General features: G+C 37.1%; 1 protein-coding gene across 1 annotated transcript; it reads left to right on the top strand.

The window, feature by feature from the left end:
* On the top strand, positions 1-24,566 carry LOC104603959 (mitochondrial adenine nucleotide transporter ADNT1-like). Its single transcript, XM_010268150.3, has 8 exons — positions 1-557; positions 10,068-10,116; positions 16,518-16,681; positions 17,438-17,475; positions 21,208-21,320; positions 21,514-21,627; positions 23,288-23,632; positions 24,116-24,566. The coding sequence occupies exons 1-8, from the start codon at positions 394-396 to the stop codon at positions 24,197-24,199; spliced, it is 1,071 nt and encodes a 356-aa protein (XP_010266452.1). The 5' UTR covers positions 1-393; the 3' UTR covers positions 24,200-24,566.
* Positions 24,567-25,073: the final 507 nt, after the last annotated feature.

Below are 25,073 nucleotides of genomic sequence, written 5' to 3' on the forward strand. Positions count from 1 at the left end.
GGCAAATATCCAAGCCAAAATGACCGGATCACGGCTTTCCTACGTACAACGGCCGTCAGACGATCTAGGTTTCCGTTCTGAAAAGGCAACCCAACGAACAGAACAGACTTTACTACATACTCATTGTACCTTATAATATAAACACCCTCTTCTCTCCCACTCCCCCATCTCTCTCCTTGTATAAATTGCTCCAAAGTCCAAAACGCCGTCGCTGAGCTTTGGCAAAGAGGACTCATTTCCCGGCACATTTTTGCCAACAGCAGGGAGAGAGATGGAGATTTTTACTCTCGGTTAATCGCCAGAAAACCATTTGATCGCTGGAGTATAGGCTTTTTAAACGGACATCGTGGTTTTTTTGTTAGGGTTCCGCCAGGGTTTACTTCGTAAGGTTTGATGGCTTCGGAGGATGTCGTCGGGAAAACGAGCAAATCTGCGGTTTCAACGATCGTCAATCTTGCTGAAGAGGCGAAGCTAGCGAGAGAAGGAGTTAAGGCGCCTAGTCACGCAATACTCAGTATCTGCAAATCTCTCGTTGCTGGAGGAGTCGCTGGGGGAGTGTGAGTTCCTCTTCTCCTCGAATTCTCTGTTTTTGGTTCCTGCTGATTTCGTTTTTATTTCCTAATATTTCTGTTGTTGGTTCTATTTATGCTTTTCCATTTTCTGTTCCCCCATTTTCTTCTTCGGGTGGGGGTAGAGTTCGGTTATGTCGCTGGTAATTTAATCCTTTATTAGGGTTTGAGATCTCCCTTTAATGCGATCACTTCAATTGACATATGGCTTAGTTTTTTTCCCCTTTTTCATTGCGTATGATGCAAAGTTAGTTGATCTTCATTTGTTAATGAGTATTTTGTTTTTCATATTCTAGAATAAGGTTCCCCACCCCAGGTTAATTTTTAAACCCGGATGGGAACTACTTGTTATTACATTTGCAATATTTTCAGTTTATCGTTGTTATCCGTACAAATGTCTCATTCTCAAATTTCTCTAGAAAAAATAGAAAACTATGGTTTTCGTAATCTTGTTCGACTACTTGTTCGATTTATTTTGAACGCCGAAGAAACAATTATTTTGGAAGTTCAATACTCCATGGGTTTGCATGAAGTTCAATGCTCCATGGGCTTTGTTTCTAATGACATCTAATTTTGTTTGCTTCCTCAACTGCTAATGTTCAAAACTTGTCTGAAGTTCTGCCGAATTATTCTTAGCATTGCATTTTCCTAAACTTTGGTGTTCATTAGTAGGATGTTTTCGTAAACGATACATCTCGTATAATTGACTGTTGTACTACCTAAGGCTGTTTCAGAATATTTTATTTAATATGGCAGTTCTTACACATGCCATTATGTGGCTATATGCTTCTTCTGAACTTTAGGATACGGTGAAAATGTCTTATAGAAACTTGGGATTTTGTTCCCTGCAGATTCAGAGCCCTCTATTCTATAGCAGTTGTGATTTATTTACAAGTTTATCATATTTAGATTCACTTCATTTAAGATGAACTCATTTGGAACCGGGGTTCTCAAGGAGGTAAAGTTGTGCAATCCAATGGTCTTGTACAAGCTCTGGCTTGCCAGTGTCATCCTAGATGTGATAAAAATGAAGGGGGGGGATTAGTTATAGAGCCAATATTCTAGACAATACATAATGAAATAGGCTCAAATATAATGTTGAATGGCCAAGTTGGAGTCACTGTTCACTAATTTGTGTTTTTTTTTGGTGAGGAATGACACAGTCTTGTGCTTTCCAGATCTAGTGATGCCAAAACTCTGTTGGTATTGACTATTGAAACCTAAGATAGTGCAACTTCTATATATAATACTCCCAATTTCCCTCTGGAAAGTATTGTCAAAGTATTGCCTTTCTCAGTGCTTGATCTGAACCGTATCTTGAACATTGAATATAGAAGGGCCACAATTTGCAAAGGGACTCCTGAATAGGTTTCAAGCAATTAATTTATTGATGCTTACAAGGAAAGATATTCTTGATGTTGTATTGTTTGCTTTGCAACATAATATCATTTCTTATACCAAGTAACTTTCTAATTAGAAGCTTTATTGAGCTACTAAGTGAACTGCACATAAATTCTATATAACATTTATTTTTCATGTTAGTATAATATAATATACTCTTCAAAATTATTCGTTTATTCAGCTTTGAAAAGTTGTTTAAAGTTTTATAAATTTTGGGGTTTTTATGTTATTTATTTGTTGTGTTCTAGTTGTATATGTAATGTATTACAGTTTTATTTTCTTTTTATTTATTTGTACTAGTTGACTGCAATGTGCTTGAGAGAGAGTCCCAAGGCAAGTATTGACATTATGTAGTAAAGCTGTTGCATGTATCTGGAATTAATTTATTGACTTTACTGCTGTTTGGTAATGCTATGCACTCTCCATTTCTCATGTAACCAATTTTCTTTTATTTATAGAAAAAATGCACTCTCTAATTGCAAACGAAGTCCTATTGTCTCCTCTTTCTTTAAAACAGATGTGGTTTGCATGCATTTTTTAACCATTTATAGATCAGAATGCTTGCTTTAAGAAGAAATCAAAACAATACAAGAATTTCTCCTCACGAGGAGAGCAGGGGCACCCATTTCTGGCTTTTCCACCCAAAATACATGAACATCCAACAGTGTACCTCAGTGGGGTTAGGGAAGACCACACATGTACAATCCTGCCCCATTAACTCTCCCTTTTGCCAACAAGTCAGAAGTTCTATCAATTTGGTAAGGTGATGACTAGTCGTTTTGGCTTTTTAGTCAATGTAATGACTAGGCATTGAATTATTGACCAAACAAAGATCATGATCATCATCTAAGCCTTGTCCCAACTATATGGTGTTGGCTGCATGAATACCATTATGCCGTTTCGTTCTATTCAGTGCCATATCCATTGTTAAACTATGTGAGTGCTTAAATCATATTTCTTATTACCTCAATCAATGTCCTTTTTGGTTTGCTCTTAGCTCTTCTAACCCATTCAACTTGCAACAGATTGCTTCTTCTTACAAGTGCTGTAGATTGTCTTTTATGCACGTTACCAAACCATCTTAGGGTCTGTTCGTTTCCTCTTAACTCTTATCTCTTAAGAGGAATCTTTTAACTTTAAGAGAAAAATGGTTGTTCGTTTCCTCTTATCTCTTATCTCTTAAAGTGCAACCATACAACTTTTTGTTTTCCAATGATGCCACCAAAAAGGCAAACAAAAACTCTCATATATGGGGTCAAAATGGATATTTGATAATTTTCAGAATTCAGAGCAACATTCTCTGCATTCAGAGTTCAGAGGAAATAAAAGATCACCTATACCAATATACCTCTTAATGTAATTATTGCACTTTCATACGTTAGACTTCAGAGCAAACAAGCAGGCCCTTAGTCTCCCTCTTATTTTATTACCTATTGGAGCTACTTCTAGGTTCCTTCAAATGACTTCATTTCTGACCCTGTCCTTTGTAGGTTTTCTGCTCATCCATCTCAGATCGCTGGCCTCAACTGTTTTATAGGATTTTCCTTTTAATCTAAGTGGTATTTGCCCATCACCTAAGATTCCAGACGTGCCTCTCTATTTGGCCAATATGCTCTAATTCTATGGGTGACATCCTCATCAATCTTTTTCTTTTTTTAATGAATGATCCTCATCAATCTTTCCTTTTTTGTGAATTATCGAAGCAACAAAATGCATGTAATAGTAAATAGAATAAAACATATACTACATACTATTAAATAATGAGAGCTGAACACAATCAAATAAAACTTTAGACAACTTTGTGGTTGACTATGTTGACTAGTCATTAATCAACTTTGTGGTTGGTATGGTCCTCAAGTAATTTATTGGTTGACCAATTATTCCATGCTTCGTTAACACGAGTCAACAAGAGTTTTAGCTGATCCTCTAACCCATCAGAACAAGGCTTTCATGTTTTGGCTGATCCTCTAGCCTCCTTAATTGCATGCCATAGCACCCGAGAACCATTTTCTTTGTTCAGTGTCCAACTTATCTCAACTTGAGAACATCCATCCACCCACAAAGATGTGTTTTTCATGCATCAAATGGCCAAGTTTTAATGCTGGAATTTTTAATGATTGAGGACATGATCTGGGGACCTGGCACCTAGGGTTATATGCCCAGTCATTTGACAACAGTATGGAAGTGAACTAACTAGAATCATGTAAGGTTTTAGTTAGTGTTGTATGCAGAATAATCAGCTTGAATTAGAGGAAGGGTGAAACAAGTTAGAGGTAAGTCAGGCCACTTGATATTTGGTGGGAGAGCTTTTAAAGGGGCTTTTGATTCAAAATTGCCATACTCCTCCCTGCCTTTTCATCCAAATTAATTAACATTTCATACGATGATACTTTGTGTTGCCGATAAAAAAATGTTCGTACAATGATACAAAGCATCTTACCATATTACAATTGTAGTTATGATACAAAATGGTTTTACGCTGCACTGTTTTCAGACTTAACTTGAATATTGGCTTGTTTTGGCCATTGAATCACCGGTCAAATAGGTCTGGCTATCTTGTCAACTGCCTGACTTAGGGCCTATTCGTTTGCTCTGGAGTTTGACATCTGAAAGTGCAATAATTATGGTAAGAGGTATATTGGTATTGGTGAACTTTTCTTTCCTCTGAACTCTGAATGCAGAGAATGTTGACCCCATATATGAGAGTTTTTGTTTGTCTTTTTGGGGGTATCATTGGAAAACAAAAAGTTGTATGATTGCACTTTAAGAGATAAGAGATAAGAGGAAACGAACAACCATTTTTCTCTTAAAGTTAAAAGCTTCCTCTTAAGAGATAAGAGTTAAGAGGAAACGAACATGCCCTTACTTGAATAAAAATATGTAAAAAAATCAAAATATTGGAAAAAATGGTAAACATTTCCAGATCATCTTCTATACCTATCCTACATTGAAACCAGATTAATATAGTAAATAATATAAGGTACAACACCTATTAGAAGAGGCATTTGAGGAAACTTTTATCAAGTTTTTTTTTTCTAGAACTGTGCATCTCAAGAACTATTTTGGCTTGCAGTTCCGGTCAAAATGGTCCAATTGTCCAATCCGATCTGAGTCTGATAACGCTTTCAAGAGCTTAAGGGGAAATTCAAGAAGTACACTCATGAAGAGGTAGCTGACTTACAAGGGTAGGAAGATATGGTAGAAAACAGGGTTTTAAAAGGTATATGCCTAGAGATGCACCTCTACGCGAGGTGCACTAAAAATGCCTTGGAGCGTATGCTGGAGGCGTGGATGTGTCTAAGGCATAATCCCCAATCACCTTTTGCACGAGGCGTGCACCAAAGTAAAGAAAAAGAAAGAAGCCTCATGTGTTCTGAACTATACCTCATGCATATGGGTAGAGGAACGCCTTGCATCACATCTCCATGTTTTAAGACATTGGTAGAGAATGATGCACTATGTTCTGTTAATCATATGTAGTAAATTGGTTCTGTTGGTCTGGTCTGGCTTTTGCAGAATATGAATCTATGGTCTTATGGGGTGTGGCTCTTTTGCTGGGAGCTGGCTCCAGCAAGCATTTTGTACTATTTGCCTCTGTTATGATTCTTATGAATAAAATTACTTTATCTTCTTTGTTTTAAAAAGACATTCACAATATTTAATGTGCTAGATGTGTTTTTTTTCAGCCTTGTGTTGAAAATATGATTTTTCTTAATGTAGCTGAACCGATGTTTTAAAAGGCATGGGAGGTCTATGCTTGGAGGTGCCCTCAAATGCCCTAAGGCATATGCTAGTGGCATTGATGCTGTTAATGTCTTTTGCATGAATAATGATAGAGGTGTTCACCGCATGTGCCTCATGCACGCCTCATACAAAAAGATAGTAAGAACGAAAAAAGAAAGGAAAGGAAGGGGAAAGGAAAAGGAAGAAAGAAAATAAAAGGAAAGGGAACGGAAAAGGAAAAGGAAAGGAAAGAAAGTTTGGACCAGGGGCTTTGCTTCGACAAGGTTCTCCCTTTAGTTAGTGTTATGCATCTTCATTCTTCTTAATACAAGACGTGGGAAGCCCAATTTACGAGGCTCCCATCAATGTAGGATCTGGGGAGGGACAGATGCACTTAGCCTCAGTGATTTAAAAGGCGCGCCTAGGCGCACAGGTGAGGGGCATGGAGCAAAGGTAGGGGTGCTCACGATTCAGTTAACCGAACCATAGTCATAGTTTTTTTTTTTTTTTTGAAACTGAACCTAGTAAGCCCACCCCAAGATGAGTGCTCTCCTATTTCGACTTCCCCAGAGCCTCCGGTAGCACAACCGAGACAGCGACGGGTTCTCTGCCCCTGCGGGGATGGAGCGGCAGAAGTTTTGAGAATCCAAGAAAAGATCACAACGAGACGAGCCGTTTATCATTACGATAGGTGTCAAGTGGAAGTGCAGTGATGTATGCAGCTGAGGCATCCTAACAGACCGATATAGACTTGAACCTTGTTCTTACATGACCCGATCAATTCGATCAGGCATTCGCCATCTATTTTCATTGTTCAACTCTTTGACAACACGAAAAAACCTACTGAGGAACAACGGGAGATTAGATCTCATAGAGTTCAATTCCCATTCTCAACCCATGATTAATATGAGCCCGAAGCTTCCTTCGTAACTCTTGGAACTTCTTCGTAGTGGCTCCGTTCTATGCCTCATTTCATAGGGAACCTCAAAGTGGCTCTATTTCATTATATTCCATCCATATCCCAATTCCATTCATTTAATATCCCTTTGGTGTCATTGACATAAGAGATGTCGTTTCTAGTCTATCTCTTTCTATTTCTATATATGGAAAGTTAAGAAATCATCATATAATAATCGAGAAATTGCCATAGAAAAGAAAAAAGGGAGGTTTGTGATGATTTTGAAATCTTTTCTACTAGGTAACTGTTCTCCTTATGCATGAAGATAATCAATTCGGTCGTTGTGGTCGGACTCTTCTATGGATTTCTGACCACATTCTCCGTAGGGCCCTCTTATCTCTTCCTTCTCCGAGTTCGGGTTATGGAAGGTCCCATTGGTTTTTTCATATCCCCAAACCAACATCGAACCAATACTACTGGTTGACCGGTTCAGTTCTTTGGTTTTTCGGTTTTTTATATTTCTAACATATATTATAAATAAATATATATATAAAATATTATGTTATAAATAATAAATGACATAATATATTATAAATATGTATTTTATATTATAAATGCTATAAATATATATGTATATATAATATGTAACATATTTAGGGTAAAATTCAAAAACCTCCCCTAAAGTTTCATTGTAATTAATACCTCCTCTGAACTTTGAGAAATTCAACAAAAACCTCCCTTTCGTCATTGACCTAGATGGAAAACGTATACATTTACAAAATTACCCCCAAGGTGTCATTTAAAGGAATCATAAAATACCATATTTGCCCTGAGCAACATCTCCTAATTTCCCTCATTTTTGCTAGCGAATAAGCATAAGCCAGCTACAACCATGGCCATTAAACCACTCCCATTCTACTGAAAGAGGGGATCCTCAACTGAATTCGTTCATTTTCATTTGAATGAATTCTTCATCCCACTTAAGTCCAAACATCTGCCATCCAAAAGGTATATCGGAATACCTTTATCATTGATGTCACACATCTGCACTTTCAGAATTTCAGAATCTTCAACCCATTTGGCATCATCTCCATTTAATTTGCTAGCCTGTGCTTTCTTCAGGGCTAACTGCTACTCGGCAATTTTGCTTCGTTTTTTTTTTGCAACTTCAAAAAGGCGATTAGGGCTTTGATGATAATTAATAAAGTCAACGGGAACTGATCAGTTAGTCATTGTAATCAATACTAAACTCAATGGCTAATTCGGCTAGTTTGTTGTGTAAAAGAGATTTTATGAGCAAAGAACCCAAAAAATAGATAGGATATGGTGTATATCCTCAGTAAAATGGTGACTTGACAAACTAGAAGATGGCTCTCTCTCTCTTGTTAGAGATCACATTGCAAAGTTATAACAAAAGCATTATCTTTACTCTGGACTTCAAATCTAAAACTTGTATCAGGAACAGAGAGGCTAATACTCACCAAACAATGAATCTGTGTAGTTGTATAAACTGTTTGGACCCTAGGAAATTGCTTACCTAGGTGTTGTATAAACATTCAAAATTCTCTTTAGTGTTTAGGGGAATTGAGATAGTGGCTAGGAAAGAATGATATGGTTTGGACTTTGAAGCCATAGTTGCAATTTTAGTGTCTTACTCCATTATCTTTTAGAGTTGGAAAAACAATAATAATACAAGGCCATTACTTTTTTTTTTGATAGATACAGGGCCATTACTTTTAAGTCAATAAAAACACAAATTGATTCATATGAACTCTCAAATTGTTCTTGTGCTTTACTGCTTTAGTCTATTTAGTCTGTAGAAGAGAAGAAACTATTTATGGTAGGCATAACCTCAGATAGATGCATACAGAGGAACTTGTGGAGTCCGTGTTCCACATATTTCTCTCCTTAGCGTTCATGTAATCAAATCTAGGTGAGTACAGATTCAACTGGTTTGCTGTTGGGTGAGACATCAGTTCCCGTGTTTACTCAACCTAGGAGAATAAAACAAATGCAAAGAGAAACAGGGTAGTGTGGACGTGGCAGAGGAAACACGGATGTAGATTTGTTTTCTTGGCAACGGAGTTCAATAGGAAGCTTGCAGTCATTGACGGTGTTTATAATGGCGGAGAGATGGTAGGTGAGCTTTTTCCTTTTGGGCTTGGACAAGCCAACGAGGTAGTGGTTGGGCTTTCCGGCTGGTCTGGCGAGGAAGAAACATATCTAGGTCTGAGTTTGACCTGACTAATGAGAAAGAATAACGCAAGGACCTGCCTTGATCTCGGCAGAAGCGGTGGCACCAATGCTGTTGCCGCATGGGTGGTCAGTAACGTTTTCCATTTGGGTCAGTAACAAAAGGGTAAAATTGGTATTAAAAAATTATGCTTTAGTTAACGTTTTCTGTCTAGGTCAGTGACGGAAGGGAGGTTTTTGTTGAGTTTCTCAAAAGTTCAGGTGTGCTATTTGTTACAATGAAGCTATAGGGGAGCTTTTTATGATTGTTAGAAATCGGTTCGGTCAACCACCGTTTTTTTCTAGGTTAACCAAAAACCGAACCTGTTCATCAGTTTTTCAAAATTATCGAATCGAAACCAAACCAATCGGTTTGGTTAACCACATTTTCGGTTCGATTTTCTCGGTTCTGTTTGGTTTTTTGGTTTTTTATGAGCACCCTACACAAAGGCAGCTCATAGAATCGGGAGGAATATAATATATAATACATCACATTAACTACTTGAAGTAATGCGATTGAGGAAAAAAAAAGATTGTGGATCTTACATGCTTGAAAATGTTTTATATGTTTGATTTTATTTTTAAATTTTCATTTGAATAAGCTTTACATGTTATGTTTATGCATTTTAAGTTTAGATAATAGTTTCTTTTAAAACATTTATTTTAAAATTTAAGTTTATATTGGGTGCCGTCATACAAGGAATTGGTCAAAAAATTTAAGTTTATATTTTTATTAATATTATGTTTAATATTTTTTCCATTTTTCTGAAATAAAACAAGATGAGATCCCGCTTCTTTTCTTCCTCTTCCTCCCCCTCCTCCTTTCTTCTCATCCCCCTCCTCTTAAGGAGGCATAAGCCTCCTTGTGCTCAAAAGTTTTACGCCTCTTACATTTTGAACTACGCCTCACACCTATAGGTAGTGGGACACCTTGCATCATGCCTCCGTGTTTTAAAACATTGAGCTGAAATGTTTTTAGGCATTGCAGAAGCATATGTTTTTTGGCTTAAAAAGGAATAACTTGATATCTAACTTTCTAGATTTGTATTTGTTATCAATTGGAGATTGGATGGTTAGGCAAGCTGTCTTATATGAATGTCATTCATTTGTTCTAAGTTCTAACTCATCAGTATATGAAAATAAAAAATTTAGTCTAATTTGTTTTTTACCCTTGGTCTAGCTTTTTGCCTGTACTTTATTCTGGTTGTCTTGTCCTAAATTTAGTATGTGTATATCTTTTACAGGTCACGCACAGCTGTTGCTCCATTGGAACGGTTAAAAATATTGCTCCAGGTAATTTATTTATTTGTTTATTTTTTGAGATTGATAACTTCTTATCCCAAGTTCACCTAATGATTTACATTGCTGGAAGTTCCAAATAGGGTGGTTTTTATGCTTTTTTTAGACCATGCTGCTCTTTACAATTTTAATTTTTAACCATCATATTAATGTTTATAATCTTTTAGAAATTAAATACTCGATTGTTGACTGTTTTGGAGCATGGAATTAGACCATGTTGCCTCTTTTTTGTGTCCTTTTCTGGGGGAATTTAAATTCCAGTTCCTAGGGTTCTAACATTTTGTGTTTGAATGCACATTAAGAAAGTGGTTGGAATTATTTTTGTTTCACCCCTATTTCATTGAATAATCTCTTCATTACCAATCAAAAAATATAAGAAAGAACTTCAATTCTGTCCATCTTGTCCTTATGTATACACATGCTTGTATATGTAGGAAGATAATTCTCCCCCTAAATGTGATTTTAAATGGATAGAATAATGGAGTTGAAATTAAGTTCTTTGATAAGATACCAGCCCCATGAGGTGTTTAACTTCGTACCAACCCATTTCAATGTGCTAAATATAACCTTAGAATCAGTGTTATCAATGCATCCATGAGTCAACAACTAATTAGTTGAGGGCCATACCAACTGCATCATTAATTAGTTGGTCAACACCCATGACATAGTCACCTATGATGAGTAATCATCAACTAGGTTGACTAACAACTAGCCCATTTGTTTGACCACAAAGTTATTTTAAAGTCTTATTTGCTTGTACTCATCTCTAACTTCTAAGATAAAGACTAATGACATGCCTTTATATTCTGATATAAAACAATTACTTTAAGCATCTGATGCATGTGGTTGGGTGTGCGTATATAAAACAGAAACAAGGCCTAGAACCAAAGAAAAAATAATGGAGGATATCTTTTAGGTCTTTTTCCAATCAGTGTCATGGTTGAGCAAATTTTCCTGCACTTGCTGCACTAAGCCATCTATGTGTGAGAAGTGTCCAGGAATTGATGTAAAATTCAGTTTGACATTTATGAGTCCTTACAATACACATGTATAATAGAACACCTCTCACACACCGATTGAAAACAAATGCTATCCTTACCTACCTCAGTCTTGCCAACATTCCTCCATATGCTTCCAAAACAAAGGTTATTTGCTAAATGTTTTATGTGATATATTTAATTGCATAATGCCACATTGCCACTCTTTGTTTACTTATATGATATTGCATTTTTTTTTATAAATAATTATATTATATCGCATTCTTATATTAAATTTTGACATATTTTTCTTTTGCGATCAACTAGTCAGCAGACTCAACACATCTAAGCACCACCTAGTTGTTGCCTCACTGTATTGATGATACTAGAGTTTGATTCATGGATACATGCTTAAGTTATTTATTTTTGACTTAAGCAATTTGTTTATTATTTTTTTTTTGAGGCAAGTAAGGTTAAAATACTAAAGAAAGTATACAAGGCGTATACAGATACAGAGGAGACCCACAAAAGAGCCTGCCTAAGAAGATTACACAGCTAAGCCTAGCTCCTAGGTCAAAGACCAGCAAAGAAGCATATTGGACCAATGTCCAAATTCAACTACCACAAGAGCAAAAGCCACAAACCAAACCAAGTTAGAAAGAACATAGAAAAAAAGCAACAAAACCCAAAAACGGACCACCCAATTAACTACATAGTGAAGATCTAGGGTCTACCCCTGCCTCTTCTACCTCTCCCACTGCTGCTTCGTAGAACTCTTTATCTAGAGCTCTGCAAACCTCTAGTGCTAGGGGTAGCCACCACCAAATCATAAAAACCAGAAATGTTTTTTGACCTTCTGCAACCGGGTAGATGTGGGGAAAAGCCAAATGAAGTTCTCAAGACCATTAAGCCAATGTGGGGAAAAGTCCATGGGGGGTTTCCACGTATAAGCTTGTGGAAAGTCCCTGCTAATTGGAGCCCTTATCTTCCTAAAAGATGAACAGATCATTCTTCCTTGTGTAAGGCCGAGAATGAGGACTGTGTCCATTTGCTGATCTCCTGTTCCTTTGCTACAGCTATATGGAGGTGGAGCCTTTGTTTATTTGGAGGTAGGTGGTCTTTGCCTTCTGATTTAAGCTTGTTATTCAACCCATCTGTCTTTGTTTGGCACACTAGAAGAGGTAAGGTCATGTGGAAATGTGTCAGGGCAGCCACTCTGTGGACTCTTTGGGAGGAAAGGAATGCAAGAATTTTCTTAGAGAAGGAAAGAGGGTTAGATGAAATGAAGGATTGTATCCTCAAGAGCAATCCATTGGCTGAAAACTGTGGATATCTTTGATGACTTCTCCTTTGAATGATTTGTGGAGAAATTGGCTAGTAATAGCTAACACTTCAACAAAGAATGATAGAATTCTGTCAGAATGGATTCCGCCTTTGGAAGGTGTCATCAAGCTGAACTTTGATGGAAGTAGCCAAGGCAACCCCGGGCCTTCAGGTATAGGGGGTATCCTGAGAAATAAGGACAGCAACATAATTTCCCTATTCTCAGGACCGGTGGGAGTGGGGGATTCCACAAGGGCAGAAATCCTTGCTGCAGTACAAGGAATTCAGATCGCCATCCAGCTTGGGGTGGAGTATCTCCTAGTTGAAGGGGACTCTCAGGTGGTAACCAGGTGGCTCCTAAACTTGGATACCACCATTTGGGGCTACAAAGATCTCATCGAAAAAGTAAAGTGGTTAACCAGTAATATGAGAGTTGAGGTAAAATGGGTTAGTAGGTCTGCTAATTCTTTGGCTGATGCTTTAGCCAAACAGGGGATTTCTAGGGAAGATTTTTTTTGTGCTTCTATGTAAGTTGTTATTAATTTGGAAATCTGTACTTAACTAGCCTGGAGAGGTTGCAACTCGTACCTTTGCTTGAGGACTTTGTACTATTGTCTATTGCTGTTTTATAAAAAAAACAGATCATTCTTGATTTTCAGGGATCCCATATGCACATCCTTTCATCTCCTCAATTTCGCTTTGGGATATTTTAGTTGGTGTTTAAAATCCCCATCTTATGTGTCATACTCATTCTCCTCAATCATGTCTTTAGCAGACTTGGTGGGAATTTAGGCATTAGAACTGCAAAACTGTCAATCTCTCAGTAATCTAAATTTCTTCTAAGCCTGGCATGCCTGTAGACATCTTTCTTCATAGTTATGGAGTATGGTTAGGAAGAGAAAGGAATTTGACCTTATTCTCCAAGAGAAAGAATATTGACCTTATTCTCCATAGCAGCCTGGAGACATCTTTCTTCGTAGTTATGTAGTATAGGTTAGGAAGAGATAGAAATTTGACCCTATTCTCCATCACTTGGATAATACAAAGTTAACCTGTAGAAGGTGTTATAATTTATAAAAACCTGCAGGAGAAGTGGGAGATGCTCTGCCAGGGTAAGACATGTTGCGGTCAATGATACGATCAGCCTTTTCCAGATAGTTTTCTTATTGTTATTCTTTTCTGGATAAGGGGCCATTGATAGTTTTTAAGGTGCCAAGGTGAAGCTAGGCAATAGGGGGGGTGCCTTGTAGCTGCCTAGGTGGGCACCTAGAGATGGACTTTTTTACATATAAACCACAAATCCTAGGGTAATTCCTTAGGTCCCGTGGCAACCAGCAACCATCTTTCATTGACGATCATCTATAAACTTCATAAAAAAGTGTAGGCTTCATGTTAAAACATAGAAAATCAACATGTTTATGAGAAGAAAATAAGAAAGAAAAGAATATTCAGAAAATGTGTGGGCTGAGGCCCTATTTTTATTTGGGAAGAATTTTAAGCTCTTCCTTGCTGTCAGGTTTTGAAGTCTGAGGGTTCAAGACAGCATACACCAACATGTGTGTATACACCAACATGTGTATTGATTAAACCCTAACAAACAAGAAAAAAAAAATAAAAAGAAACTAGTATATAAACATGGATTTTGATGGATGCAGCTTGGGTAATACTGGACCTTCAGGTGTGGTTGAGTTTTCAGGGATGAAAACGGTAACATCGTAGAGTTCTTTTCTGGACCTTTAGGAGCAGCAAACTCAATTCCATGTTTTCTTGGATCTACAAAGCATCATAGATGAATTGCAAGCAACAGTTTGGCAGAAGGACTAGCAAAGGGAGGGGTAACAAGGGATGAAGGGACCAGATATTTTGGGGCCAAAATGGCTAGGGGCTAATGTATTCATGTATGATGGTTAGCTGTGGTTAGCCATTTTTTGGGTTCTTTTTTCTATTGTACTTCCTTTTTCTATTGATTAATAAAATTCAGTACTGTTATTCATAAACAAAGGTAGGCAATTAAGTGAGTCAACCATCCATGAGTGTAGGGATGTAAATGGATTGGATCGGATTTGAATCAGTATATATCCAAATCCAATCCGATAATATAAATCTCATATCTGGTCCAATCGGAAGATCCAATCGGATCTCAAAGAGGTCAATTCGAATTCGAACCCATTTAGGATTTCAAATATCCGAATCTGATCTGACCCGATTTAATATCGTTAAAATTTAACAAATTACTAAAAGTAAAAAGACTAACAGTCTATATAAAGAAAAAACAAAAAATACAAGCATTTTTTCAACTATTTTATCATGTATATACATGTCTTCTTCAATGTTTTTAAAATGGGACCGGATAGGGAACCGTTCTGGGGACCGGTTCTCGGGTTGAACGGTCTGACTGTCCAGTTCGAATGGATGGCCCATTCTGACATAAAAAATAAAAACGGCCAAAAACTATTGTCCGGGTCGATGGTTCAACTGCCCATAAATGTGGTGAACATGGTTATTCCCCAGAAGTCCATAAATGTGGTGTTTGCTGATGTTTCCACTTCTATCTGTAAGATCAGTGGACTCAGCATGACAGTTTACACCGAAATTCCGGGGAACAGTGGCGGCAGACCAGAGTAGAGAGAGAAGGGAGAGAGGGTAGGGAGCGATGGAAGGGATGGAGAGAGAAGGAACAGGTTCTTTCCTATGTCATGGGTCTGAAATGGATTGAAGGCCCAAAGATGGGTAATGGGTTCGAAGTGTGTAATGGGTTGAATGACCCCCTTGAAATGGGCAGTAAACATCTATTTATAGATTTTGGGTCCACATTCCAGAAGCTTCTTGGGTTATTATTTTTTTTCCATTTTGCCCTTTTATTCTAGAATGTTATTTTTATTCATTTAAAGCATGTGATTAAATAAACTTTCTAGAATATTTTAGTTTGCAGGATCTTTCTAGAACATTGTAAATAAACACATGTTGATTTACTGTCGTGCAGTGGAATGCTCAGCACTTAAGCTTTTTTAATTGATTAATGACAAAGTGGACTGGTTTGATCCAGTTCGGCCCTGGGTCAGCCGAGTCCATATGCTAATGTGATGCCATGCTCTTGCACTATCAAAATTGAATTCTAGGCTCATTTTGTGAAGAGTGCATACAAGGTTTAGAAATATTATATACAAGGTTTTGTCCTGTACATTATTTGCATTTGCACTCTTCTGAAACAGAGCTCTAGCTGCAAACCTGCAACCTTACTACTCAACATACTAGATGTTTTCGAAGTTCTGACGTTTTTTGCTTATTAAGTGACAAAGTACCAAAAGAATTTAATATGCATAATTGCATATGTAAACTCGTAGAGATGGCAATTTGACCCATTCCCATGGGGCTCTACCCTGCCCCCCGGTCGGGGTGGGTTTTCTGACCATTGATTGGGGGTTTGGGGCAGGTTTTGGGGAAACCTGAAACTCTGGGGATTGGGGACAGGGCGGGGATGGTATTTGTCCACCTGCCCCGACTATATTATATAACATAATATATATAAAATTGTTAATACATATATATTATAATATTATATATTATATTATACTATATTATGTTACATAATATAAAATAATTTTTGGTAGGTTTGAAAAAATAAAAAAATAAATTTGCAAGTATGCAAGTAGGAATGACCAGGATGGGGCAGAGAAAATTCGGGGATCCCCGTTCCCCATGGGGATGGGGTTAGGATTTCTAGCCCCAGTGGGGACGGTGCATGGAAAACCCAGCCCCACCTTGCCCTGTTGCCATTCCTAGACTCATAAAATTTATTTAGGATAAATATGGAAACTATGGTAGCATTCATCAATGTATTTGTGATATCATTGATGAAAAAGTGATTAATTATAATCTTATTGAAAGTCTTCAGTATTTCCAATCTCTTGCATGGGCATGGGATGGTCTGAAACTTGAATGCATGACTGAAAAGTGAACTGTGGTTGGAAGTGTGGATGTAATTTTTGTTAGAAATTCAGCATTTCTATGATTTGTTTTTTTCCCATTAATTCATTTTCTTCTTGCATTTTATGTTAAAAACATGATAGATTGTTTAGGTACTGAAATTTGCAGGTTCAAAATCCACATAATATAAAGTACAATGGAACAATTCAAGGACTGAAGTATATATGGAAAACAGAGGGGTTCAGAGGATTGTTCAAAGGCAATGGAACTAACTGCGCTCGTATCGTCCCTAACTCAGCTGTTAAGTTCTTTAGCTATGAGCAAGCATCTAAGTATGGTTCTTTCCTACAGAATTATTATTATTTCTTTCAGTGTTCATTTTATTTTTATATATCCTACATGACATGACATACATGTACAATATCTGTGTTTTCACGCATATAAAACAGATTGCTACAAATTATTTACTTTATTTTCTGGTGATAGTGTACTACTGAGAGAATGCTTTCTGGGATCTTTTTTTAGGGACTTAATTTTCTTGTGAAAGTGAGATATGCATACCTGTAAATAAAACTAAACTGGGAACTCATTTTTTAAGATTGGGTTATGATCAAACAGTGTAAAATGTTAATTGAGTAATTTTCCACCATAACCACTAGAAAACAACCTGTATATTTTATCTTGTTTTGTAATTTTCCTTGATGCTGCATGACTTAACAAAATGAAGTCTTTCACATGTTTAGTAACTTGGCTTCCTGTATGCTTTATAATATGGACTCTCATTGATCTGTTTCTCTAATTAATGCTTTGCCTGCAGTTTTTGGACCTTGTGTCCAATGATATGAGAATTCTTTTTTTGTCATTTTGATATTTATTTTTATTTAACAAGTTTCAGTATACATGCTATTCTGTTTTGCTTCTCCTCATCCTCCTTGTTTCTATTCTGTTTTGATTTTTATTCGAGAGGGAAAATATCCGTTCACTTTGAAATGTTATACTTTATTTTATTTCTGCATACATGCTTTGCCTGACCATCATTTATTTCATTTTGTCTTCCATTTTCTCACCATTCTGGATATTTGCAACAGGGGTATTCTATGGATTTATCAGCAGCAAACTGGCAATGGTATGGTGATTCCTATTTTATGCTTTTATGTTGCTTTATTGGAGTTTGGATACATCATGTGGTTTGTGATATGTATTTTCCTTTTTAATACAATGTTCTTGCTTATGCATATTTTTGCAAGATAAATAATCTTGGTTATAAATTTAGTAATATTCTAATGATATTTCACCAATAAAAGAACAATCCCATGTATTTGTGTAATATCTAGATGATCTTTGCTACTGCTGACATTTTATATCATCACATGATAATCCAAGTTAGTGGATTGGGTTTTTTAACATCTAACAATATTCTTAACTCAACTGAGGTTATAATCTTGAAGTAATGTAAGCATAGAGAGGACTTGTGGCTGGGTTCTCATTTCTTGATTCCTTTTGTGTGACATATCTTCTGAATGATCAATCATTTTAGACCCTGTCCTTGATTGAATTTCTGTTGACACCTGTAGTTTGCACTGGTGCAGGATCAACAACTCTGATACCAAACTGATTCAGGATGGACCTATAAAATACGAAAAAATAGAATAAAATAACCAACGAATTAGCACCTAGAAGTGTTATTAAGAATTAACACTTGATAGTTTTGCCTGTAAATATATGCAAGGTCCTCTCTCTCTCTTTGGCATCAGATAATAAAGTGTGAATTTTCTGCATCTAGTGTTCGAGTTATTCTAATTTTCTTGACGGTTTTGATTCCTAATTGTACTTCTGGGAACTGACTGCTAGATAGGGGTGCAACTCGGTTGGCCCGAGTTAGCATTTTACACTGCTTTAGGCCTGGACCTTCGGGCTGGGCCCCTTCAAATTTTGACAGAAGCCCAACCTGAGCCCGCCCAAGTTGCACCCCTACTGCCAGAGGAGCCTAGGTGCTGATTCCTGGTTTGCTTTATTCCCTGTTTCTTATTTTGCAGGTCACCATACACAATGGTTGGAAAGGATTGATCAACTGTAGTTATTTCACACCTCACAACCATGAAAACTTTGTTTTAATTGCTGTGAGTTGTGTTTAAATGACTTGCCAAAGAGTGTTTAGCATCAATACGTTTTTCTACCATTCTGTTATAACTTGTCATATAGTATAAACTAACAAGAATTCTATTCGTTGGTGCCAATTTGTGGAAAAACGCCAACGCAATGGCAGTGCATATGTTTCTGTTCAGAGGGTGATCATCAGAGACACCATCATGATGTTTGTGTAAACAGGGGAAATTAAAGCAATACCCACTCTATGTGGCGTATTGAGAAGTGCAGAAGCAGAATACTTTTTGAGTTGTCATATTCTAATTGCAGCGAAGTTTTTTAATAATAACATAGAACACTGTAAACTCCTAGCCAGCACATGTGTCTACCAACACATTTCTTGAAGAAGTGTTGCATAATTGGGGTATTGGCATAGTTCTTAATATGGTGAAAAACTGGTAAAAAACACATGGATGCCAAACCATCTATATCAATAGCTGTTTCATTAGAGGTTTGACTTATGAAGTTGCAGTTGCAAGCACCTTATAGAGTACCTCATGTTTGACTTACTCTAAACAACAGGGACAAGAATTGGTAGATTTATGCATGAAAATCTAGGAAGAAGACCTTTAGACCTGAAAAACCCACCCAAGCCCAGCATGTGTCTACCAAACACATATCTTGAAGAAATGTTGCATAGTTGGTTTACTATCATACTTCTTATCATGGTGAAAAACTGGTTAAAAAACATCGATGGCAAATACTATCCATATAAGGGCTGCACACTGGCTGAAAACTCTAGATCTATTCACTGACTTCTCTGTGGATGGCAAAAAATTGGAAAGAGATTGTGAACTCAGCCCCAGCTAAGACTTCAAGTCCTATATGGACTCCTAGTGGCTTCATCAAGCTGAACTTCTATGGCAGTAGTATTGGAAATCCAAGGTCTTCAGGAATTTGGGGGGGGGGTTAAGTAATGAGCATGGGAATGTAATAGCTCTTTTCTCAGGCCCAAGTGGAGAAGGTGACTCTCTTAAGGCTGAGATTCTGGAAGCTGTGGAAGGAGTAAAAAGAGCTAAAGACTTGAATATCAGTAAGCTGATCATAGGAGATTTTGAGACTGTAGTGGGCTGGTTAAAGGAAGAGCACCATGATCTCTGTTATTACAGAAATGAAAAGATAAAGTTTAAGTGGCTGACAAAGGATATTGATGTAAAATGTACTTGGGTGAAGAGAAGTGCAAGTTCCTTCGCCGATGGGCTAGCTAGACAAGGGGTAAATAGGGATTCTGTTTTCTGGGCTCAGTTGTAACTGTAATCTTTTCTTTTGGATGGCTGCGGGGTCAAGAATGTTTAGCTCTCCTCTCTTGTATCTTATTCCTTTTTATTAATGGAAATTCTGTTATTGATAAAAAAAATCATTGGCTGTTCCATTAAAGGCATGACTTTTTTGGGTAACAAATATAAAAGAATTTATTGAGAAATAAGAAGAAGAGTACAAGGTGATAAGAAATCACCCAATGAAAGAAGCAACAAAGATCCAAAAGCATCCACCCACCTCTAAGACCAAAGGGCACAGACACCCTAATACCAACAACAGAAAAGACACTCAAAAAACAGAGCCTCCAAAACTCTAATGCTGAAACAAATAGGAAGACACGAAACTCCACTTTATACAACAATTTGCCAAATAACTAACCTACCAAACTCTCCATACCCATCATTTGAAAAGACTCCTCCCAGATGACTACTTGACAGCTATAATACCCAATTATTTAGCCTCTCCCTAGCCCTGACCAGCTCTCTCTTTACTTATCAGATCTCTTCGTTTCTTTAATCAATTTCAGATGTCTTTGTTTTCTCAATTAGGTATTTTCTCAAAATCCTGCAAATTCTTAGAGTTATCAATGATTCTTTCTAGCTCCAAGACCACATTATTCTTAAAAACCTGATCTGCTGCCAAAGGTATAACGTATGAAGTTATAGTTGCATGCACCTTAAGAGAACTTCATGGTTGACTTACTCTAAACAACATGGACAAGAATCGGTAGATTTCTGCACGGAAATCTAGAAGGAAGACCTTTGGACCTGATAAATCTACCCATGCCCAGCCCAGACTTGAGGTCAGCTGGAGTTTGTAAAATTTTTGCTCAGGATGGGCTTAGGTTGGCCACCTCAGGCCTGGACTGGCTTCAGGGTGGGGTTACAATTGCTTAGGGTTTGTGCTTTGTTGGAATTAAACCTGGCTCAGCCTGCACAAGTTGCACAATCATGACAGCACTAGATAGAGAAGGAATTTATAGACTGTAATTTTTTTGGTGGGTGTGGATTTCCTTATCAAAGGAGGGGCTGCTTGTACCTTTGGGATCTTTTGGAGTTTTTGTCAATAGCAGTAAAGGACTAACTCTATTTATTTTATTTTATGTTTATTATTGTAGAATGATCTTTCTGTTATTATTCATATACTTCATTATTTAATAATAAAACTTCACAATTACTGTTAAAAAATCTTCTGGCTAATAAATAAACTGTTGAACTTTCTTGAAGCATCCTTATTTGGTCTTCGCTTGGATCCTATTAACTTGGAGTTTAGAAAATCTTCTTGGAGCTTTTGTTACCAAATAACATCCTATTCAACTTGGATTTAGTTATAAAAATAGGACCATCAAAAGAATTTATATGCTCTGATTATGGAATCATTATCTTGTGATTCAAATGCAGTTATTGGTGAAACAGAGAAGGGTGGATCTGATTTGATTTGTTATCCTTTGCAGAAGATGCCCAGCTCACTCCTCTTTTACGTCTTGGAGCTGGAGCATGTGCTGGAATCATTGCTATGTCAGCAACCTACCCAATGGACATGGTACGAGGAAGGCTAACTGTACAGGTATTGATTCACCTTTTGGAGATCCGTCTGCTCTTCTCTTTCTGCATTGTCCTGTTCAATTTGCTTGTATGGTGAGATATGATATTGTGACATAGTTCTTTTGCATTTCTATTTTTGGCATCCCTTCCTTTGGATAAATACAGTGTCATATCATTGTAATAGTATCTCTTTCTTCACTATCTCACCTTTGCAGACGGAGAAGTCTCCTTACCAGTATAGAGGAATGTTCCATGCACTGTCAACTGTCCTCCGAGAAGAAGGTCCACGGGCCTTGTACAAAGGCTGGCTGCCTTCTGTAATTGGAGTTGTAAGTGGAATATTTGATGTTTGTTTTAATTGTAGTAGTTAGATAATTACAGTAACATTAAAACGATTTTGAGATTTGAGACATTCTTGTGCCCTCTGAGGTGCGGAACTGTAGAGCATAAACAATTCCCCATCTTTTTCTGTGGAGTCTTAAATATTGATCTTATGTTTCTGTATTTTAGCTCAACTGGAAAGGAAATTTTGTCATGCTGAAAATATCCCTTATTTTCATTTTCATGATTTATAATTTGAATTCTCTATCTCTGTGGGTCCTTTCTTAGCTAGTATTTCCATTTTTATTGCCTACTACTGTTTTTTGCTAGTCCTTACTCTATGTTTTCTTATTCTCAAGCATCTATTTTTTTTCTTCTCCTTCAGGCTTTCACCTTATTTTGGTCATAATATGGATTGTTTTGTTTCCGGTTCAAGAGAAGGTGCCTTTTGGTTTCTCAATGCCATGCTAAGTGTACCTTAGCTTAGAGATTCCAATACTTAACACGCCCCTAATCCACTTCCATCTTTTTAGCTTCTCATTTTACCATAATTTGAAATAAAAACTTAGGCAACCTAACTTTACTACACTTCTCTTCAAGAAGATATTCAACCTCTGATTTTGCCATTGTCATTTTTCTTAACCCAAATGTTCTTTTGGCTCTGTTTGAAAGAGTTAAAATAGAAATATGTACAGTGCAAACACAAGGTTTAAAAATACTGTATACAAGATTTTGTATTGAACATATTTGTATTTGCACTCTTCCTAAACAGAGCCTTTAAGTTTTAACCTCTAATATTACCATCATTTTCATGTTTTTTAAAGATTTTGAAGCAGAGAATTAGCCCAACTCAGAACATTCTCTCCCTCTAAATTTTGCATTGCCCTTTTTTGAGGGTGTTCTATGATATAAATGTCTTTGTTTTCATTTCTTTCTTAAATTGCTGCATCAGAAAAAACAAAAAAAAAAGTTCTTGAATTGTACTTTTTACTTTGTAAAGTAAAAGCAAGTTGGTTTTATTTCAAAAACAATTAATGTTTTTGAAGCACTCAAAATATGGTTTTTAGAACATAAAAAAGAGAGTACAGATATATGGTTTATGAACATGGTATTAAATAGCCAGATGAAATGTGTTCATGCCAGAAATTCAAGAACATGTTTTTGGTTTGAGTGTTGAAGACTGAAACCACATAATCCAAGAACATGTTTTCCATGCTTTTGTTTTAAGAATCATTTTGTTTTTAAACCAAATGGTTTTGAATAAGGAAAACATTTCACATTGAAGAAGGCCTCCTTTGGCAATTATAATAAATGAAAGTGACTCATGGTCAGACTCATGACCCCATGTATGCATGGGCCAAGGTGGGGTTACAAAACAAAGAAAAAGATGAAAAGAGATTGTATTAAAATGGCTGTGGAAGAATGATAAGCAATTAGTTCTCAATCATTTGCAAAAGGAAATCCAACTGAACACCCCTTTTCCTTGCAGCAGTTAAAAGGGCACATACACAACCACCAGGGGAAAATCAATTATCTTTCTTTTCTTTTCTTTTCTTTTTTTTTATTTTAAAACTGTAGGTGCCTGATTAGATTTGAGGGGGCAATTTGAGAACATGATTTTTTCACTGCCAGTATTGTTTAGCTTATACTATTTTCTACTGTTGGCAGATCCCATATGTTGGTCTCAACTTTGCCGTATATGAATCTCTAAAAGACTGGTTGATCAAAACTAGACCATTTGGCCTGGTTGAAGACTCTGAATTAAGTGTGACAACAAGGCTAGCATGTGGAGCTGCTGCAGGAACTGTTGGCCAAACAGTTGCTTATCCTCTTGACGTCATTCGTAGAAGAATGCAGATGGTGGGCTGGAGTCATGCTGCTTCAATTGTTACTGGTGATGGAAGGAGCAAGGCACCACTTGAGTATACTGGCATGGTTGATGCATTCAGGAAAACAATTCGCCATGAAGGCTTTGGAGCATTATACAAGGGTTTGGTCCCCAATTCTGTCAAGGTCAGTTTCATACTACACTTATTCCTTATTGATTAATGTATACCTGTTCCTTGGTCCTATTTTGGTAGGCAGTAGAAGATTAGTGTGTTAACCACAACAAATGCAGAATGTGTTGGGAGTTGAGACCTGCCAATTCCATTGGCCCTCTTGGTTGGACGTATTTTAATTATTTAACCCTTTTTTAGGTTGGGAGGGGTTGTAGGGTGTGGTGTGCTGGACTTGATCATTGAAATGGCCATTTTCTTTTGAGTTGTTAGGTGTTGTGAGGGGTTGTAGTTGTTAGGTTGGGAGGGGTTGTAGGGTGTGGTGTGCTGGACTTGATCATTGAAATGGCCATTTTCTTTTGAGTTGTTAGGTGTTCTGAGATAGAAGATTAGTTTTTATGTCAAACTAACAACATTTCTGAATTGATTTTTCCTATCAAGCATCAGTGGAATAAGAAAAACTAATCCGAAGATGCATTGCTACTGCTATTTTCTTCAGGTGGTACCATCCATTGCAATTGCATTTGTGACATACGAGATGGTGAAAGACGTTCTTGGAGTTGAGATGAGAATATCGGACTGAAGCGTGGATGAGGCCTCATGATATTTGTTGATTTATGGTGCTTCTTTTTGTAGGTGAAAGAGAGAAGGTAAGGCGGGGGGAGAGCAAGTTACAAATATTTTTTTCCCGTAGAGAATGAAGAAAGTTACATATACTTTTAGTTTTAGCCAATTACGATATTACCTTCCCCAGCTTTTATCTCCATCCGAACATGCCCTTAGTTTTTCTACTTCTCATTTGTCTGCTTTGCCAATAAAAGGTCTGTAAGAACGCGAGGTGAATGTGAGTAGCTTCCTTAGAGAAAGTAAAGAGGAAACACCCTTTCCAAATCTTGTTAACCGTACCGTAACTGGTTATTTATTAGAATAACATCTTGTCAGTGACCATATGCCCCTCTCCATCATTTGCTTTCATCTGTCCCCTCCTCAGCAATCATCATGCATATTGGTGTTAAAAGATATCCCATGTTTTAGTAGAGGTTTTTGCAAGGGAGTGATTAGATTCAGTTTTTCAAATAGCCGTTTTTTTTTTTTGAAAATTTGAAAAAAACACAATATACTTCGAGGAGAAAGAAGAGAACGAAAAATCAGGCTCTTGAATGAAGGACGCGTGCTTCAATCTGATTACGTGTTTGTCAGTTGAATCCACGGAAAGACACTTAGTGTCCGTTCAAGAAGCCAATGTAAACGTGGGAGAGCCCTGACGTATTCTGATGAGGACCACTGGATTATGCATTAGTGGGGGTTGCTAGCAGGTGGGCTTGGGAAGGGTTCTATAAATTTTATATTATATCTGTCTTCCTACAAACCTTTTAAACTGTACCTTTTCATAACATGCAGCAGGTTGGATTTTTATATCTCAAAGTCAAATCCTTTTCTCGTGTGTATATGCAAAA

The sequence above is a fragment of the Nelumbo nucifera genome, chromosome 3 (assembly GCF_055504915.1).
Source record: "Nelumbo nucifera cultivar China Antique chromosome 3, China Antique-T2T, whole genome shotgun sequence".
Taxonomy (NCBI): domain Eukaryota; kingdom Viridiplantae; phylum Streptophyta; class Magnoliopsida; order Proteales; family Nelumbonaceae; genus Nelumbo; species Nelumbo nucifera.

What these genes read in the sequence shown, in the direction of transcription:
- LOC104603959 (XM_010268150.3), top strand. Translation starts at nt 394, where the DNA reads ATGGCTTCGGAGGATGTCGTCGGGAAAACGAGCAAATCTGCGGTTTCA. An exon ending in GGAGGAGTCGCTGGGGGAGT is followed by an intron (nt 558 to 10,067) that starts GTGAGTTCCTCT and finishes TATCTTTTACAG; the next exon opens with GTCACGCACAGCTGTTGCTC. An exon ending in TGGTCCCCAATTCTGTCAAG is followed by an intron (nt 23,633 to 24,115) that starts GTCAGTTTCATA and finishes TATTTTCTTCAG; the next exon opens with GTGGTACCATCCATTGCAAT.